The sequence below is a fragment of the Panthera leo genome, chromosome B2, assembly GCF_018350215.1.
Source record: "Panthera leo isolate Ple1 chromosome B2, P.leo_Ple1_pat1.1, whole genome shotgun sequence".
In the NCBI taxonomy this organism is placed as follows: domain Eukaryota; kingdom Metazoa; phylum Chordata; class Mammalia; order Carnivora; family Felidae; genus Panthera; species Panthera leo.
The window spans coordinates 23,722,496-23,742,089 of NC_056683.1; the positions used below are offsets into that span (position 1 = coordinate 23,722,496).

General features: G+C 40.8%; 1 protein-coding gene across 6 annotated transcripts in view; it reads right to left on the reverse strand.

Moving 5' to 3' along the window:
- The window catches only part of CDYL (chromodomain Y like), a 242,135-nt gene extending 223,510 nt beyond the window's left edge, over nt 1-18,625 (reverse strand). For 5 of the 6 annotated variants that reach the window (XM_042938026.1, XM_042938030.1, XM_042938029.1 and 2 more), the window contains exons 1-2: nt 18,484-18,625; nt 7,544-7,684 (exon numbers count right to left, since the gene is read on the reverse strand). In XM_042938026.1, the coding sequence (XP_042793960.1) occupies nt 7,544-7,546 (3 nt within the window). In that variant the 5' untranslated portion in view covers nt 7,547-7,684; nt 18,484-18,625. Of the gene's footprint in view, nt 1-7,543; nt 7,685-14,931; nt 15,029-18,483 lie in introns of all 6 variants that reach the window. The other variant, XM_042938024.1, reaches the window with a different exon arrangement.
- Nucleotides 18,626-19,594: the final 969 nt, after the last annotated feature.

Here is a 19,594-nt window from a genome sequence, read left to right on the forward strand (position 1 = left end):
AAAGAAAACCCTTAAAAAAGTAAACGTAAATTCAGAACCATGGACTAACTGTAAAATCAGTCCTTGCCAGTATTCTAAAATATGAACCTTCCACTCAACAAATGGCTTCTGTCAACAGCACAAAGCTTGCTGCCATAACCCTGAAGGAGAGGCAGTAACAGACTTTAAATGTGGAAAAGATTGGTAACACGGAAGCAAGAGCCAGCAAGACTGAAACCAACTAGTCCTAAACCACAAACACCAGAAAAAAAGTCAACATACCATTTGTCACCATTTCACCACCAGCATTGCTTAAATAGCCTTCATTGAGGACGCTGAGCCCCCAGGTGGCAGCTGAAATCCTCAGCAAACAGTGCATTTTATTGTGGTGGCGTCCCACCCGAAAGGGCAGCTGGAAGCAGTTTGTCAGTGAAAATGTAAGAAAGAGAATCCGTGACCACTCAGGGCTTATGTTAAATATCAAATGGAGGTACTTCAAAATTTTAATTTCTTTTGGTGGGTGTGGGGGGTTGGATGGAATGGAGAGAGACAAGGAGAAAAGAAAACACTACGCTTTGGGGAAAAAAAAAGAAGATATTTGGTCAGAGGGATGACTTGATCATTTTCCCCATTGTTCGGTGTTGGTTCATGCCCCCCACAGCAGGTGAGCCCGGAGTGTCTGAAGGGATGTATATTGCCCATCTACCTCACATATGGACATGAAGTTCTTTTTGTGTCTGAGAAGACCCCTTAAATTTTCTTCTCAATACATAGGTAAGATTTCTACCCTTCTGCCTCTCCTGAATGCATGTTGCTTGGCTACACTTCATTACTTACCGATTTGGATTACCTCAAGTGGGTTAAAACAAAGAAAACTCATACTTCTCTGAAAACCCTTTGTTCAGTGGAATGCCATACTTGTCTGAACTCATCCGCCGTATTTGCCGATGGCTACCCAATGTCAAGGAGCAGAGATGAGCAGATATGTTTGCAGATTCTATGGCATACTTTCTTTAGTTACTAAAATATAAAGTTACCAAAACTATGTATCTAAATGTATATATAATATATACTAGGGTAAGGCAGAGAGTATGAGTGTGGACATTAATTGTGGGCCTACTTCCTGTCAGGTATTTTTTTGAAATTATATTACTACTTAATCCTTACAACAATCAATGAGTTATCCATTATTTCCCTCATTTTACAAAGGAAGGAATGGAGACTCAGTAACCTATTCACAATCACTTTAAAGATAACAGGCACTTTTTGCATGGCAACCTGTGGTCTTTTTGTGAGACATTAGCTGCCATGATGCTGCAATTGTGTGGGGAATTTCAGCAGTTTGAATGCTATCAGAATGAAAGCTAACTTTATGATACATTTATTGGTGTTTTCACCTCTAAACATTGAATGAATGGTGGTGGAGGGGATAATACGAAGGGAAGCATTTTGGGGATCACACTGGTAGTGATTTCCTGTAATGTTTCTTCTGTAAATCTAAGTTGTCACTTAGAAAATCTGATGCAGCCGACAGTGTATAATACAGTTACTTTCATTACTGGGTAATCTGCCCATTTGTTTCCAGCTTTGACAAGAATGGACAAACTTTAGAAAAGCATGGAGACTCTTGCTTTTGATAAGAGAAGGTTGCTTCAGAGTAAAAATATTGGCAGAATACCACAGAGTAAATCCAACAAGGTAACTTAGTGCCACCTTGCAGATATCCTCAAATTATTTTGTTGGAGTTATGAAGGGAAGGAATAGATGTACAATTCAAACTCTGACTCAATCATGAAAGTAGCAGAGGTAGATACTTTAATATTTCTACAAATATCTCTTGAACTCTCAGGGTTCATTCATTTTAAGTTAACTAAAGATAGACCATGCCAAAAGGCATAAAGAACTAAACTTGATTTCTTTCTTTTTTTTTTTTTAATTTTTTAAACATTTATTCATTTTTGAGAGAGAGAGAGAGCATGTGCAGGGGAGGGTCAGAGAGAGAGGGAAACACAGAATCTGAAGCAGGCTCCAGGCTCTGAGCTGTCAGCATAGAGCCTGACGCGGGGCTCGAACTCATGGACCACGAGATCATGACCTGAGCTGAAGTTGGACACTTAACCAACTGAGCACCCAGGCACCCCTAAACTCAACTTCTATTTACTTCCCCAAGGACTAGTTATATCTTAACACTCAGTTTTTTGGTGCTAGCAAATGGTACAGGGAGATGATAGGTGTGCATCTGAAATAATGCTTTAAGATTTCTCCTATATTTTAAATTGCTAAAAGCAGAAGCCAGGCTTAACTCTGTTTGGGCCCCTGCAGACCCAGTCTTTGCTCTGCTCCATGGCTTGGGATGCTGACAGATGAGAACTTTATCAACAGGCTTCCTTCCTCTGCCTTCTAGTTGGATACAACCAAGGGGAGGCATCTTTGCAAATCTGGAGAGTGGAAGGACACAGAGGTCTAGGCTCTCTCCCCACTGGGTTGTGGTGAATTCAGGAGGACATCTCTCACTGAACAGTTAGTTGCCTTCTTCAGGTTCTGATAATCTACCTCTTCAGGTGCTAGTGTCTCCCTACTGTTGCTAGCCCAGGATCCTGCCCAACATCTTGTTGGATTCCCTAACTCTGCCCATACCTCCGTCAGTAACCTCTTTATGAAAGTCTCCTCAAATTAGTTTGGCCATGCCACCCAACTCTTGCCTGAACCCTGACCGACTGCTTTTCAGCACAGTGCTTTATACATACATACAGAGGCTTTTAAATTCAATGAAAAAGAATGGCTTGACCCTTCTGATATTTGCATTCAAATATTGCTTATTGTAGGGTGACCAATTGTCCCTGTTTGTTTGGGTCTGAAGGGAGTTCCCAGGATGCAGGAATTTTAGTTTTGAAATTGGGACAGTTCTGGGCAAACCAGATGAATTGGTCACTGTAGCAATACGTTTTTAAAATTTGTAATTGGTTTAGAAAAGCATTATCTTATCTTTGAAAAGATTTCTATGATCATATTTAAGCTAAAGTTGTTTTACTAAATAGAGTGTTCCCCACTAATGAGAAAATTTGTGTCTGAAATGATTCTTGTAAGGCACATCGGTGTAATGTGAGCAGAGGATGTGTTATTTTTTTTGCCTGTTCAAATCTGTTTACTCTCCAGAGGAAGTCACCCAAGGAACTAGTGAGACATCAGGGTGATGATGTATAAGTGCTTACTAAGAAGTTTTGAATGAATAGAGGGGCAAAGTACATCACAGTGAAAAAGAGCTGCTTGAATATGGTTTCTGATTTAAAAAACACTTTTGGGCATTTTAAATGACAGTTCTCTGTATCCCTGTCCTTCCAGTGTGCTGTTATCCTGAAAACATAGGAAGATATTTGCATATTAGGAAGAATGTATTTTATTGCTTTGTGTAACTAATTCCATTTGTTGGTATATTTTAATTCCTAAGAGATCAGTTTGAAAAGAAAAGCAACAACCTCAAACAAAGCTAATATTTTAAGAAGAAATCTTTATTTACATGTTGGGATATAGTTGGATTATATATATTTTTCCCATCAGAAATGTGTTTATTAAATGACAATATTAACAGTGATCATACTGCTTTTGTAAATAGGCTGCCTGGGAGGAGGAAATTCAATAGAGTTAGAAATCCACCATGATCTGAATGCTTTTCAATTCAAGATATTATTTTCTGGTAGGAGAGCTTTTGACTATTCACTGTAGGAAGCCAGAATTGCAAATATGTATCCCTTTACTCCTGCCACTCACTCTCAATCTTCTTGATCTACTTCTGTTCCCCAAATCATTGTTCTCTTCTAAGAGCTGGACAAGTCATTTAAAACAAATTGGTAATATTGGCTGTGGTTTAAATTAGAATTTAGTAATTTACCTCAGGTGTGTTTGGAGAGCTCCCTTTGGTATTGTCTCTGAAATGGCTGTTGTCAACATTGTTTTCTGACTATAAACTTACTATAAGGAATGTGTGAAAGATATTGACCTAAGTGTATTAAATTTACCTCATTGCAATAAACATTTATTGAGTGCCTACTATGTGTAAGAGGATAATAGAAAATCAGACTTCATAAAAGGAAGGTATCACTTGAAACATCACACAGATGGAAAGAAAAAAAAAAGCAGTAGTCACTCATTTGGGTTAAGTTTTAAAAAATTACATTCTGTATATTCATAGCTATTTTTAGACCGAGTTTTCAAGATTGGATTCCTCTTTTCTTTTGTAACCTTGTGCAACTTGTAAGAGTTTAACTCCATGTTCATAAGTAACATTTTTTTTTCTTCAGAGAAATGTGAGAACATGAAATAAGATCCTAGAGTCCCACAGTAAATTTTCCATGGCCTCCGTGGCTTGTCCACAGATGTGCCTTGCAGGATTATTATGTGTTGCTCGTGGCTGAGAATGTAGTAGAATTTCAGTTTAATGGACTTAGTAATAATTATTGGGTCACACTCCTTGGTTGCTGTTGCCATCCAAATGGACTGCAGAAATGAACACAGAGGTCAAAGAACCTGTGCCCCTGTTCAACACAGACAGGAGCATCTGGTCCAAATGTGAATTTTCTTTGGTGGCAGAGACCACTTTCTTTCTCCGTAATGGCAATAGGAAATGTGCTGGGGAAATGACAAAAGATTGTCAGAATGGAAGTTTGGGTGACCATTCCAGTGAAGAAATTGTGCTGACAAAAACAGATCAAGAAAATCTCACATTGCAAGTGGGCAGATTATCTGATCATAACTCAAAATGCCTCATCCTGGCTAATAATGGTGTGTTTTGAGGTTTATCAGTCAAGGGTCAGCCCATAATAGTTCTTCTGCCTTTGTTGTCTTCATTATAGCTTCATTTCTTTGGCTCCAGATGTTATTTTCATGTTCATGAAAATGAGTCATTAAAAGCCGTAAAAAGTGAATATCTTATTGTTTAAAGCAATTTAGTAACAGTCTGCTCAGGTCTTGTAAGAATGGGGTCAAGATAGGTGTATGGATGGGGAGGGAGGCCACCTGACATGGGAGGAGTACTTAAAGGAGGGGCAAGATTCAGTCAAAGTTTAAACTGTTTGATGTTACATTTTGTCCAAGGACGATATGTATTAATACAGTTAAACATATCTTTTTTTCTCCTTTTTAAAAAAATTTAAATTCAGGTTAGTTAATGTATAGTGTAGTATTGGTTTCAGGAGCAGAACTTAGTGATTCATCACCTATATATAATTCCCAGTGCCCATCCCAACAAGTGCCCTGCTTAATGCCCATTACCCATTTAGCCCATCCCCCCGCCAACACCCCTCCAGCAACCCTCAGTTTGTTATCTGTATTTAAGAGCCTCTTATGATTTGCCTCACTGTCTGTTTTTTATCTTATTTTTGCTTCCCTTTCCCTATGTTCATCTGTTTTGTTTCTTAAATTCCACCTATGAGTGAAATCATATATTTGTCTTTCTCTGACTGACTTATTTCACTTAGCATAACACATATCTTTTGACCCTGAATTCCACTTTAAAAAGTTTATATTAAGAGGGGTGCCTGGGTGGCTCTGTCTGTTAAGTGTCCGGCCCTTGGTTTTGACTTGGGTCATGATCTCATGGTTCATGAGTTTGAGCTCCCCCATTGGGCTCTGTGCTGTTTGTGTGGAGCCTGCTTAGGATTCTCTCTCTCCCTTCCCTGCTCGCACTCTCTCTCAAAATAAATAAACTTAAAAATTTTTATATTAAGGAAAACCCAACAAAATACATGCACAAAGGTGTTTATCACAGTATCATTTAAAAGCAGTTAAAATTTTTTTTTAATGTTTATTTATTTTTGAGACAGAGAGAGACAAAGTATGAATAGGGGAGGAGTGGAGAGCCGGAGACACAGAATCTGAAGCAGGCTCCAGGCTCTGGGCTGTCAGCACAGAGCCCAACGCCAGGCTTGGAACTCAGGAGCCGTGAGATCATGACCTGAGCAGAAGTCGGATGCCCAACTGACAGAGCCACCCAGGTGCCCCTAAAAGCAGTTTCAAAGTGAAAATAATTTGAGTGCTTATCAGTAAGGAGTTGGGATTCTCTGCAGGAATCCAAAATGTTGATGTAGATGTGTATTTCATGTAAAGCCATGGTGTATTATTTAAAGAGAAAAAATAACAAAAAATATGTCTAACATCATCCAATTGTTTTTAAAAAAATACTTGAGTTAAAAAAAGAATCAATATATAGAGATAAATTTGCATTAATTGCATTAATTACATAGAAAAGCTTAGTACTATAAAATATTTTTTCTGAATAGTAGGTTATATGAATATGAAATATGAATGATTTTTTAAAATTTGTTTTATACTTTTAAAAAAAATTGTACACATATTACCTTAAAAATCAGAAAAACAAGAAAAACAAACAAAAAACTTCTCATTTTAAGAACTGAAATACAACTTTGCCTAAGCAGAAGTCCCTAACTGTAGGTCCTGGGTGCCTCAGCTGTGGCAGGAAGTCTCTTTGCTAGGAAATTAAAACCCCCAGCTGCACGTAGGCTCTGGAAGCTGTAGCAGTAAAAGTATCCTAGTAGTCAAAACAGGAGTCAAACAGCTGAGAACACACTCTTTCAAACATGACTTTGGACGCTACTTCTCACCCACCTCTCTCTTCCTGGTTTCTGTCCCATGTCCTCACTGCCTGCTAATGCTTACATCTGAATGCCCCACTGATTTCAAACTCAACATTCCCCAAACTGACTTAGATCTCCACCAGGTCTTTTCTTACGGGATGTAATCTCTCCCTCATTTGACCTTCCATAGTTCTTTGTAGCCTCTATTGGGGCACCTATCTCCTGCAACCTGTATCGTATTGATTTGAGCACTTGTCTTATTCCCCTTGCAGAACAAAAGCTCCTTGAGGCAGTGTTTTTGTCTTACTCCTGGCTGTCTACCCTGAGGCCCCTAGTTCCATGCTTTTCTGATGGGAGGCAACCAAAACCATGTACAGTAAATCAATGACAGGACGGACAGATGACTTCTGCAGGTTGCTAGCTCTCATGACATCTGGGCTTGCTTGTTATTTCTTAGCCATGTAGAAAACCACTTTCTCATCCAATTTCATCCTGTCAAAAATCCAGGCATGCCTTAGTGAAGATAAGGCAGAACAAATTAATGCTGCCTTCTCTGATATTTATAAACACAGGGTATAGGATGTGCTATCATTTGACTTGGAGGAAGTAGAAAATGGAACCCAGCCAACTATTTCTTAGGTCATTAAAAGTTATTAAAGAAAGCAATAAGAGACATGAAAGTAACCATTGCAGTAAAGGGGAAGCTCTAGCTACAAAAAAATTAATTTAGAAAGGCCAGATAGAAGAAGATTCAGAGAATGGAAGGAGAATTCAAGAGAGGAGGAAAGGAGAATGCAAGAGAGAAGGAGTTGTCAAAACAGCTATGGAATGATAACTGTAGAATAACCAGAATGCTTCTGTTGAACAATTTCTGAACACGTACCGGTACGATTACTAGTTTTAAATAAAAAGGGGTCCCTCTAAGAATTCTGCCCTACTGGATCAGAACAAATTCAGGTGCTGGAAGGTCTTACCATTGTTTCTCTTCAGAAATAACTTCCTAATAGTATTCCCTGTATCTCCAGCTCTTATTTCTTCTTTTCCCCAGGCTGGTCCGTGTCCTGCCTGGAATGCCATAAAATTCTTCTGAGGTCTCTGCGATCTCTGATCACCACCTGCAATTACAATCCCCACAAGAGGAATTTACTAAAGTAATTGGAAAATGAAGTCTCACAGCATTTAACTACTTTCCACAAGGTCCATATTGAATTTGAGAGTGAGCCAGCGTTTTGTGCTTGTGTGGTGGAAGCAATAAATATCATTAAGCACTGCATCAAAGTAGCAATGCATTTAAAACGATAAAGGATAAAAAACAATTTTCAAAATTGTCAAACTTGCTCTTCTCCACCTCAGTAGATGTCAATATCTTGCTTACTTGCAATGTATCATGAAGTATTGCAATATATTAAAGAGGTAGTAAGCCAAGTGGCCTCATGTTCATCATGAGGGTGGGAAGACTGCCATTTGTGATCATGAACATTTGTGGGCATACACCTTAAGGACCAATTCAGTGTCTCTCTTTCCCTTTTGTAGTAGGCTAGTGGACATAACAATGACAGTGAGATGGTCCTTGTCATCAAGTGACCTTCAGCGTAGTAGGGAGACAAAGACATAGGTCTTATACAAAAGACGTCTTATACAAAAGGTCTGAAAACGAGGAAGTAAAGTGTGTTTGATGGAGAGTTGGAAGTGATTCGTTGTGATGTAGAGAGAGCAAGAGCAAAGTCAGAGTCATGGAAAAGCATGTTGTGTTTTCAGAGCAGGGAGTGGATTGGCATCCACTTGTGGCAGAAGGTTTATGGAAACACATAGTCAGAGATAGTTCTAGAAAGTCTATACCTTTAGGAATTGGTTTTAAAAAAATTTTTTTTTAATGAAACTCATTGTCAAATTGGTTTCCATACAACACCCAGTGCTCATCCCAACAGATGCCCTCCTCAATGCCCATCACCCACTTTCCCCTCCCTCCCACACCCCATCAACCCTCAGTTTATTCTCAGTCTTTAAGAGTCTCTTATGGTTTGCCTCCCTCCCTCTCTAACTTTTTTTTCCCCCTACCCCTTCCCTTCCCCCATGGTCTTCTGTTAAGTTTCTCAGGATCCACATAGGAGTGAAAACATATGGTATCTGTCTTTCTCTGTATGACTTATTTCACTTGGCATAACACTCTTCAGTTCCATCCACGTTGCTATAAGAGGCCATATTTCATTCTTTCTCATTGCCAAGTAGTATTCCATTGTATATATAAACCACAATTTCTTTATCCATTCATCAGTTGATGGACATTTAGGCTCCTTCCATAATTTGGCTATTGTTGAGAGTGCTGCTATAAACATTGGGGTATAAGTGCCCCTATGCGTCAGCACTCCTGTATCCTGGTTTTGGATAAATAAAAAAATCTGAGGTCATTCCCTGTGACTTTTAAGACACTCATCTTGAAAACGATTTTAACTCATGTCATATACAGCTGAGCAAAGCCCTAACTCAGGTAGTACATCAAGATCACTGTTGCCAACACAGGGAACTGGGAAAAATGAGGTTTCGCTAAACCAGTAAGAACGCTTAAGGAATTTGGTGGTAGTCAGCACTGGCCAACACTTCTGACGGGTACTGAGGTTTGGTGGGGAATGTCTGACTTGACTCTAATTGGGCTGATATCATCTCCCAACTAGTCCAACTGTCCTTACTGGGCTCCGTATGAATGGCAGCTGATCTTTTATGTCATAGTTTAATTTGAGATCAAATGTGCTTTTCTTGGAAGCTGCCTTTCTGCATTAAGTCAGGGAATGCTCAGCTTTCAGCAGAAGAAGCTGATGGCTGGGGAGTGTGACCCCTCCCTCTGGGCTGACCAGCAGCAATGAAGGGGTCCAGGTTGGTCTTTGACCTCTTGAACCGTAATGATAATATATTTATTGAGAACTTATTATATAGCAGGCTTTGCACTGTGCATTGCAGATGTATTCTCTAATCTTCACAACAGCTCTCTGAGCAAGATTCTATAATTCTTGCTTGGTGGATGAGGAATTACAATCTATACAAGTTAACTTCCTTGAAGTAATGCTGTTAGTGGTGAAGCTGGGACTTGAACCCAGGCACTCTAAGGCTCTCAGTCTTATCTCTCTTCCACTGTCAAAACCTGGTTTCAGAAAAGGCGTTAAAGACATTCTGCTGCCAGGTAAAGTATGTATGGAGAGGCAATATGGTGTAGGGGTTAGGGATATGGACCATGCAGTCAATCTGACATGAGTTTGTATACTGGCTCCATACCTTCCCTGTGTGAACAGACAGATGACCTAGCCCCCCAGCCTTCAGGGTTCACATCTGTAAGATGCTGCTAACAGCTGCACATACCTCATAGATTATCCTAACTGTGAAGTGAAATGATGTATACAACTCTCCTGGCACGTGTTGTGCTCTCAACAAATGTGAGCTGCTGTTTTTATCCATGAGAAGTCATGCATACATTGTCCACCACTTGGATGTTTTACCAATCAAATACTACTTAACCCAAAATAAATGACTTTAGTGGTAGAACTTTCTAAGAATCTGTACTCAATTATTAAGGAATCTGTACTCAACCGTTAAATAATTATTAAGTAATAGGCAAATATCTACTCAATTATGAAAAGCTCAAATAATACAGATGACCAAGTGGTCTTTAATCACTCACACAGTGAAATCTGACTCTTCCTTAATTCTGTTGGGGGACCCCCATGAAAGGGACAGAGGGGTTCTTCGTGAGCATCTGGAAGTGATGCCATGCAGGCCACCTTCTTGGGGGTAGCTTTCCCCCAGCTTTACTGATCAAGGAAGCTTCTCTTGCTACTCCTATCAAAGCAGCTGGGGATCATGTATGTAAGGAATGGAAGTGTCTGATAGGCAGAGAAGCACCAGATTTGGGGAGGCAGTTCCAGCCTTGCTCTGTCCCTAACTTGCTGTGTGATCCTCGCCCTCGCTTCCTGACTATAAAATGGGGGCTTAAAGTTAGAGAATCATCAGCCCCATCTCCAGGGGCCATTTCACTAGACGTCTTCATGTGATAAATACAGAAATGATGACCCACCTCCACACTAACAGAGTTGCCCAGGGTCACATACCTAGTAAGAGGCAGAGCTAAGACTAGAAAGAACCTCTCACCCCTAGTTCTCAGGTCCTGGATATCTGTAGTGAATGAGTGGTGAATGTTTTGCTTTCTTCTCTCATCCAGTTTCTCATCAACAGGAGCCATTTTGAGCTCTACAGTCCTCTGGCTCTACCAATCTCTCTCTCTCTCTTTCTCTCTCTCAGAGACTAGCAAAGTTGTCCCAGGCATGAATGAGTATATAAAGGAAGTAAAGCCTCTTTTTTCCCTGGCTTGGGGGATCCCACTGTGATAGGACTTAGTGCACCTTCAGCAGCTGTCCTGGTCATGAATGCCCTTCAGCTGCAACCAGGAGGGCGGCGCTACTCACCCAGGACCATCCTGGGTCTCTAATCAAAGCCATCAACTTCTGAGAATGGGGATGGCAGCCACCTGTGGGGACCCAACCCCCTCTGTCTTCTTCATTTCCTTTCTTACTCTATTTCTACCTTCACTTGAGACCCTGCCAACAGCCTTGCCCAGGAAGAAATTCAGAGGAATTTCTGGCATCTCTGCCACCCTCTTTCCCCTCCCCAGGAATGTAAATTCCTTCAAAGTCTGCCAATGACTTGGGATAACACAGTTATTATTGCTCGAGTGCAGAATTCTGGTTCTCTCGCTGCCACATGTTCCTAGCCTGAAATCCTTCAGTTTGATGGCAGCAGGGTTTACTTCTAGTTAACTGTTGTCTTTTTTCTTTTCTTTTTCCTTTCCTTTCCTTTCCTTTCCTTTCCTTTCCTTTCCTTTCCTTTCCTTTCCCTTCCCTTCCCTTTCCTTTTTTCTTTTTTTGAGAGAGAGAGAAAGAGAGAGAGAGAGAGAGAGAGAGAGAGAGAGAGAGAGAGAGAATGAGTGGGGGAGGGGCAGAGAGAGAGGGGGACAGAGGATCCAAAGCAGGCTCCAGGCTCTGTGCTGACAGCAGAGAGCCCAACATGGGGCTTGAACTCACAAACCATGAGATCATGACCTGAGCAGAAGTTGGACATTCAGCCAACTGAGCCACCCAGGCTCAACCCAGCCAACAGCCACCTTAACTGTTGTTTTTTAATTTTCTACTGCCAGTAATAGCCTGCCCTCCTGTAGCCTCTGTTGAAGCCCCTCACCAGACAGCACAGATATATACCTCCTCCACCCACCCAGAAGACAAAGTCACATACACACAACAAATGATCATCAAGGAAGATTTTCAGAAAATCACCCTAGGGTCTGAATTACCCAGAGCGCTGTGGTACTGGGCTGTTCTCTGGGCTTGCCACCAAATACAGCAGGTAAATGACCTACCCCTGAGAAAGATGTAGCTTGTAAGGCAAAGTCAGAGAAGTAAGAAGGTTTTTTGCTCTCCATGAGGAGAAACTGAGGAGATTACAGTGTGATAGGACACAGGGCAGGAGGGAATGCAGGAGGAGAGAAAAAGGAAACAGACAGTCGTGATTAAGCAACAATAACAGCTATGGGGCTCAGTAGACTTGAGTAACTTTTATCTGAGCTCTCACATTCACTAGGTGTGGGACCTCCAGTAAATCACTTTACCTTCCTGCTTCGTCATTTCCTTGTCTGCACCAGGAGGGGGTTGGGTTAAAGGGCCCCTTCTGGAGAAAGCATTCAATTAGCACACCATCTCTTCTTCACACTAGGGGCTTGGGTGGAGGGAGGAAGGTAGAGGATCTTTAGCTATGGTTCTTGCCCCTGTGAAGTTTGTGATCTTGTTGGGAAGACCAGTACGTGGACTCAGGGGGGTGATAAATTCACTGTGTGGGATTATGTGTGGAATTGCAAGGCTTAAGTCAACCACAGGGATTTAGAAAAGGGACAGGAACTGAGGTCTGGGATGCTTCTTTTTTTTTTTTTTTTTTTTTTTTTTTAATTTTTTTTTAACGTTTATTTATTTTTGAGACAGAGAGAGACAGAGCATGAACAGGGGAGGGGCAGAGAGAGAGGGAGACACAGAATCCGAAACAGGCTCCAGGCTCTGAGTGGTCAGCACAGAGCCCGACGCGGGGCTCGAACTCACTGACCGTGAGATCATGACCTGAGCCGAAGTCAGACGCTCAACCGACCGAGCCACCCAGGCGCCCCTGGGATGCTTCTTGAAGGAGGCAAGACATGAGAAGGGCCTTGAAGGGTGACTAGAATGTAGGAACAGGAGGGGAGAAAGGAAGGGGAACCTGCGGAGTGGAGCCGAGGTGCCTGTAGGAAGAAGGAGCTGAATATAGTATGCAGACAGAGCCCGTTATGTAAGCCTTGAAAGCCATTAGATTTCTTCCTTTTTTTCTTTTTAAGAATTTTTTTTTTTTTGAGAGAGAGTACAAGTGCGTATGGGGAGGAGGGGCAAAGAGAAAGGGAGAGAGAATCCCAAGCAGGTTTTGCACTGTAAGCACAGAGCCTGATCTAGGGCTCCATCCCATGAACCATGAGATTGTGACCTGAACTGAAATTGAGTGGGACACTTAAACTACTGGGCCACTCAGGTGCCCCAAGACTTCTGTTTTTAAAAGAATTGTTTCTGGTATCAAAGGGTTAGAGGTAAATTTGATTAAATAAAGAGGGATGAAACAGGAAGTGGTTCTCAATCCTGGTGGCACATTGAAATATGAATACCTCAGCTCCTTCTCTAGAAATTCTGATTTATTTGGTCTGGGGAGAAAGTCAAAGGATAGTTCCTTCTTGTGTCTCCCTCTCTTCTTTTTCTCCCTCCTTTCTCTTTCTCTTTCTCTTTTTCTCTTTCTGCAGTTATTTGGGTATGAGGTGATAAGGGCCTGAAATAAAATAGTAGCAATTGAAATGGAGAAGAAATTAAGATAAAGAGACATTTTAAAGGTAAACTGCCAGGTACCTTGCTAATGAACCACAGGGAATTAAAGACAGATTCCATTCATTTCTTCAAAATATTTATTGAGCACTTAGCATATGCCTTATACTGAATCAGAAGCTATGGGAAATTCTTGTTCAACAAGAACTGAATTCTTGTTCATGAGTGTATTTATTTTTTCTTACCTTTTTTATTATTTATTTTTTTAACTTTTTTAACATTTATTCATTTTTGAGAGACAGAGAGAGAGCGCGAGATGGGGAGGGGCAGAGAGAGAAGGAGACACAGAATCCAAAGCAGGCTCTCAGCTCTGAGCTGTCAGCACAGAACCCGATGTGGGGCTTGAACCCACAAACCACAAGATCATGACCTGAGCCGAAGTCAGGCACTTAACTGACTGAGCCACCCAGGCGTCCCTTTTATTTATTTATTTTTTTAATCATCAGCATATTTATTCAAAGCTATAACTTTGCCTTTAAGAATTGCTTTAGCTGTGTTACACAAATCCTATCATATAGTGTTTCGTTTAGTTCTAACTATTTATTTTTTATTTTTTTATTTTTTTTCAGTGTTTTTTTTTAATATATGAAATTTATTGTCAAATTGGTTTCCATACAACACCCAGTGCTCATCCCAAAAGGTGCCCTCCTCAATATAACTATTTATTTTTTAAAACCAAGTGTCATTTAATCATATGTCACCTAGTTTCTGGACATGTGGGATTTTATTTTAGCTATCTCTTAAAAAATATTGATTCCACAATTGCATTGTAGTTAGAGGACATTGTCTGAATGGGATTGATTCTTCAGAATTTATGGAATTCTGTTATAAATGTGCTACATATATTTAAAAAGAATATGTTTTCTGTTTATTTTGGGTATACGTATATTATTTAAACTGTATTTTCTGCTCATGAATATCATGCTCTTTTTATGTCTATTTGACCTATAGTTCTTAGAGATGCACATTAAAACATTTCCAACTATGGTTGTTAATTTACATATGTTTCTGTTTATTTTATCCAGTTCATGAGATTGTACTATTAGGTGCATGTAGACTTATAATAATTATATCACATTGATTATATCCATTGTTATTTAATTAAACATTTAAAATTATGAAATAATATACAAGCAAAAAGCTGATAAACTTTTATGCACCTTTGAAGAAATACTTCTACAATATTCCTATAACTGTGACTAAGGCCGAAAATAAAACATTGCCAACATTCAAAAATCAAAAGGTAACACAGAAAAAATCTAACCTTCCCCATCACGAAGCTACCTTTCTCACAAAGACTTCCATACACCACATGCTTCTTAGGGATCAGGCTGTTCGTGGCCATGCATTCATTCCGCCCTTCATTACACCCAGCCATCTCAACACCTTTCCCTGCACTGTGACTCCCACTGGGCAACCCCTCCCTCCAGCCCCACCTTCTGATACTTCAAGCTGTCACTCAGTGGTGCCTCTGTGGAGAACTTTCTTCATTGTGTCTGCTAGAGGGACTCTAGCCCTCTCTTCTCCATATATCTTCACACCATAAGAAAAAAAAAAAAACACCTTCATCCAGTTTCTGTATTCTTCTTGTAGTATAGTTATTTTCTTTATCATCTACTAGATGTAAGCTCCTTGAAGGCAGGACCAGGGTCTTGCCAACTGAATTCTGTTGAATTCTTGTTGAAATTCTTGTTGAAATTCAGTTGAAAACAAATGAGTTACCACTTTACACCCATTAGGATTACTCTCATAAAAGCAAAATTACAAGTGTTGTGAAGATAATTATTAACTTTATTAATTATTAACTTTTTAAATTAAGGTATTATTTTTATGCAATGAAATTTACCGAGTTTAGAAGTCAGAGTTTTTAAGGTCTCAAATGCCCAGATAAGGGATTTGGATGGCCAGAGCTCACATGGTGCAATAAAAAATTCAACAGACTTGTTGGCATCGAATTATAGTTCCACCATTTGCCAACTATATGATCTTAGACCAATTACTTTTGTCTCAGGACCTTATTTTCTCATCTTCAACCATAATAGGACTACATCTCCAGGAGAATATGAAAAGGGTATAGCGTACAAATAGTGCTTGGCACATAATAAGGATATGAGAGGTAATAGTTCATTTTCTGTTTTACTCATCAGAATCTTCAAGTGCATAGTCTCTGCACCCTTTTAAAGGTGGTTCTGATGTACAGCTAAAGTTTCAAATCATTGGTGTAGGCAGTGGGGGCCATGGCAGGCTTTGCTCGGGGCAGTGGCATGATTAAGGCTATACACTGGGAGGGTGAGTCTCAAGTGGCACCCACTGGGCCTAGAAGCCTGGGAAAATGTGGAAAGGCAGGGTGTGGAGAGCAGGTGGAAAATTTGATTCAGAGGAGATGGTGATGAGCTCGGTTTCAGTTAATGTTTGTTTATTCATCAATAAGCAAACACTGATTCAGGCCTACTTTGAGTGCGCCCTTGTATTTCATACATAGATAAATGCATCCTCACTTCCCTGACTCATCTCTTAAGGAACAATTCTTAGAAGGCTTTCTGTGACCTCTCTCTTCCTTGTCTTCTAGCTGACTCAGTGATTATACTGGTAGCAGCATTTTAGGAAAGGTTAGGAGTTTTCAGTTGACTATGGAGTACAGAGCTCTCAACCACAGGTATTCCATTGGGGCGGTGGCTGGTAGGATAGTTCATGGCTTTAATCTTTCTTTTAGGATCTTCTACCACAGCAGCTTCCTAGTCTAGATGTCATTATTAATATAAATCCCTAGACTCAGGTGCTGATTCTTCCTCCTCCCCTCCTCCTCCTCCTCTGCTTCCTCCTTCTCCCTCTTCTTCCTCTTCTTCCTCTTATTTCTCTCCTTCCTCTCCTTCTTCTTCTTCGTCTTTGTCTTTGTCTTCTTCTTCTTCTTTTTTATAACACTAGGAACTGCCAGGCAGAGTTGAATAAACAGGAAACCATGATATCATTCCTCTAGTGTGATTAGGTCGCTGTAACAATGTCCAGCAGAATGGGCTGCACAGTGTTCTTGCTAATGTTTCCTGGACAGTCAACTTCATGGGGCAAATACACATCACCACAGAGGACTTATGCTGGCCACCTAACTGTCACCAGACCTTAAAAGAAGGATCAGAATATCCTTTATATCTTGTTTTGTTCTCAATAGGCCCGCATATCCCTGTTTTGTCTTGACTTTAGGTACATGGTCCCATGATTGGGGGAATTAAACTAGGCAAGGTGGTCAGAGAAGGGCCCAAGGAAGAGATTACTGGTGGCATATTGTGAGGGAGAATGGAAGCTAACCCTGGCAGGGTTAGGAGTTGGAGATTGCAGGGCGTGTGGAGACAGTTCATCCTTATGAACAAAAGGCAGAGCATGGAACTACTTAAAATGTAACTAGCACTTAAGAAGATGAGGCTGGAGAGATAGGTAAGGTATCTGGCTGGCATAAATTTTTAGGGCAGAGACCCTAAGATCATTAGGATGATACTGAAAATTTTTTAAAGCAGGGAGGCAGATTTTCATTTTGAAAAGATCACATGACTGCTGTATAAAGACAAGATTAGTAAGGGCCAGAGTACTTTTGGGACTATTTCAGGTGAGAGGTGATGGTAGCTTGAGCTACACGATGTGCTAGAAATAGAAATAAACCAAAGACTTAAGCAGCAGATAGTCCTTGGTGATGAAATAGAAATGATGATGTGAATCAATGGGAGTTAAGATTGACTGCCTGTAAGGGGGTGACCATGGTGTCCTGTTGTCAATTCAACTCCATAGATCTAAAAGAAGATGCCTCATCTTTTCTCCATGTATCTCTATCTGGCTTGCTGTGGATGGAATGTTTGTTCCCCCCAAATTTATATTTTGAAATCTAACCCCCAATGGTATTAGGAGGGGAGGCCTTTGGGATGTGATTAGGTAATAAGGGTGGAGCCCTCATGAAAGGGATTGGTGTCCTTCTAGATTTTTTTTTAATGTTTATTTATTTTTGAGACAGAGGGAGACAGAGTGCGAGTGAGGGAGGGGCAGAGAGAGAGGGAGACACAGAATCCAAAACAGGCTCCAGGCTCTGAGCTGTCAGCACAGAGCCTGACGCAGGCCTCAAACCCACGCACTGTGAGATCATGACCTGAGCCGAAGTCGGACACTTAACCGACTGAGCCACCCGACTGAGTTGCCCTGGGATTGGTGCCCTTCTAAAGGAGACCCCAGAGAGCTTCCTCACCCCTTCTGCCATGTGAGGACACAGTGAGAAGACAGCTGTCTATGATCTAGGAAGTGATCTCTCTCCAGACACTGAATCTGTTGGTGCCTTGATCTTAGACTTCCCAGCCTTTAGAACTGTGAGATGTGTTTGCTGTGTAACCTACCCAGTCTGTGGTATTCTGTGATAGTAGCCCAAATGGTCTAAGACATGGCCGGTATCTGTTAATGATACAATCATTTTAGTCATTTGATCTAAAATCTGGACATAATTTTGGACTTCTCCCTTTCTTTTATCCTCAAATCCATGGCTAGTTGTTATAAAGTCCAGAATTTTCTCCTTTTGAAATGTCTCTTTTTTTTTTTTTTTTTTTAATTCCAATTCAGTCCCTTATAAAATACCTGGCGTTTGGTGCCTACATTTTATCTCCCAGTTCTGGTCTCCATCCTGAACACTGGGTCTCTTAAACATTGCTCTCACCATTCTGTTCCTTCCACAGAACCTTGCAGGGAGTTCACCTTTGGCCTGAAGTGAAAATCTGAACACTTCGGTTTAAAATTCAAGGTTTTCTGCAGTCTGTCCCCAGTCGATTTTGCCAGTCTCTACTTCCCTACAATAGTAGTTTTAAAACTCTTTTAAAGCTACTGAACCCTTTGTTCAGATGGAATCTTTTGTTTGAAAACATGGCAGCTCCATCTGTACAGCAGGTGAGTGGAAGTTTTGGTTGGAGCAGGAATGGGGAGTGACTTCCTCTCCCCTCCCATTGCTTCCTTTCCTTCCCTACCTGCTTTGTCCCCTGAGATGAGCCTGTTCAGAACATTGTTTAAAGTCCATAGCCCTCCGGGGTTGCTCTTAGGTCGAAATAGGTGTTGTCCTCAAGGAACGAGTGGGTCACTGAAGCCAACATATGTTTCCCTCTGCTGGGCCTCTAGTCTGCCTCTCCTGGGGTTGTTTCCTCATTGGGCAGGGACTCTGCCTCATAAAAGGTCCCTCTGTGATGTAATATGAGCATCTTTACCACACCACTGTAATGAGTACAAGAGTAATTTTAACTATACTGGACATACGGCCTCTTGTAACATCCTTTGAGAAACTGAGACCATCACAAGCACAGCCCTGTAAAAGCAGTTTTATAGAGACTGTCCCATGTGCTTCTGCACTCCCTTGGTCTGATTTAATTGAGAAAATATTATATCCAGAGCAGTGCTTTCCCAACCTGTGGATGGGGCCCTGGAACTTGTGTTTATAAATAGTCTCCTGAGTTCAGAACCAGTAAAATGGGCACTGGGAACAGTGAAGGAGGATGGAGATTTTAAGCTGAATCTAGGGGGTGGTGATATTCAGTGATAATACTATGATAGTGCTCTATGTGGATATCATAATGTCCAATATATTTTTCTCATGAAGGAACAGAAGAGTTAGTGCAGAAGAACAGGTTTGCAGGGATCATCTTTCAATTTTGAGCAGATGGAATTTAAAACACCTGTGAGCCAACTGAGTGTAGCTTTCCAGCCAGTAGTTGAAAATTTGGATCTAGGACTCAAGAATGAAGTTAGGGGAGGTGCCTGGGTGGCTCAGTTGGTTAAGCGTCCGACTTCAGCTCAGGTCATGAATTCGCAGTCTGTGAGTTCAAGCCCTGTGTGCTTCTGTGCTTACAGCTCGGAACCTGGAGCCTGCTTCGGATTCTGTGTCTCCCTTTCTCTTTGCCCCTCCCCCACCCATGCTCTGTCTCTTTCTCTCAAAAAATGAATACATATTAAAAAAAAATAAGAAAAAAAAAATGAAGTTAGGGCTAGACCGATCTGAGTTTGAGAGTCATCCTAATATAAGAGATAGGTAGACTGTGAAGGGGGTTGAGCTTTTTATTTTTATTTTTGGAAGATTGATTAAATGAA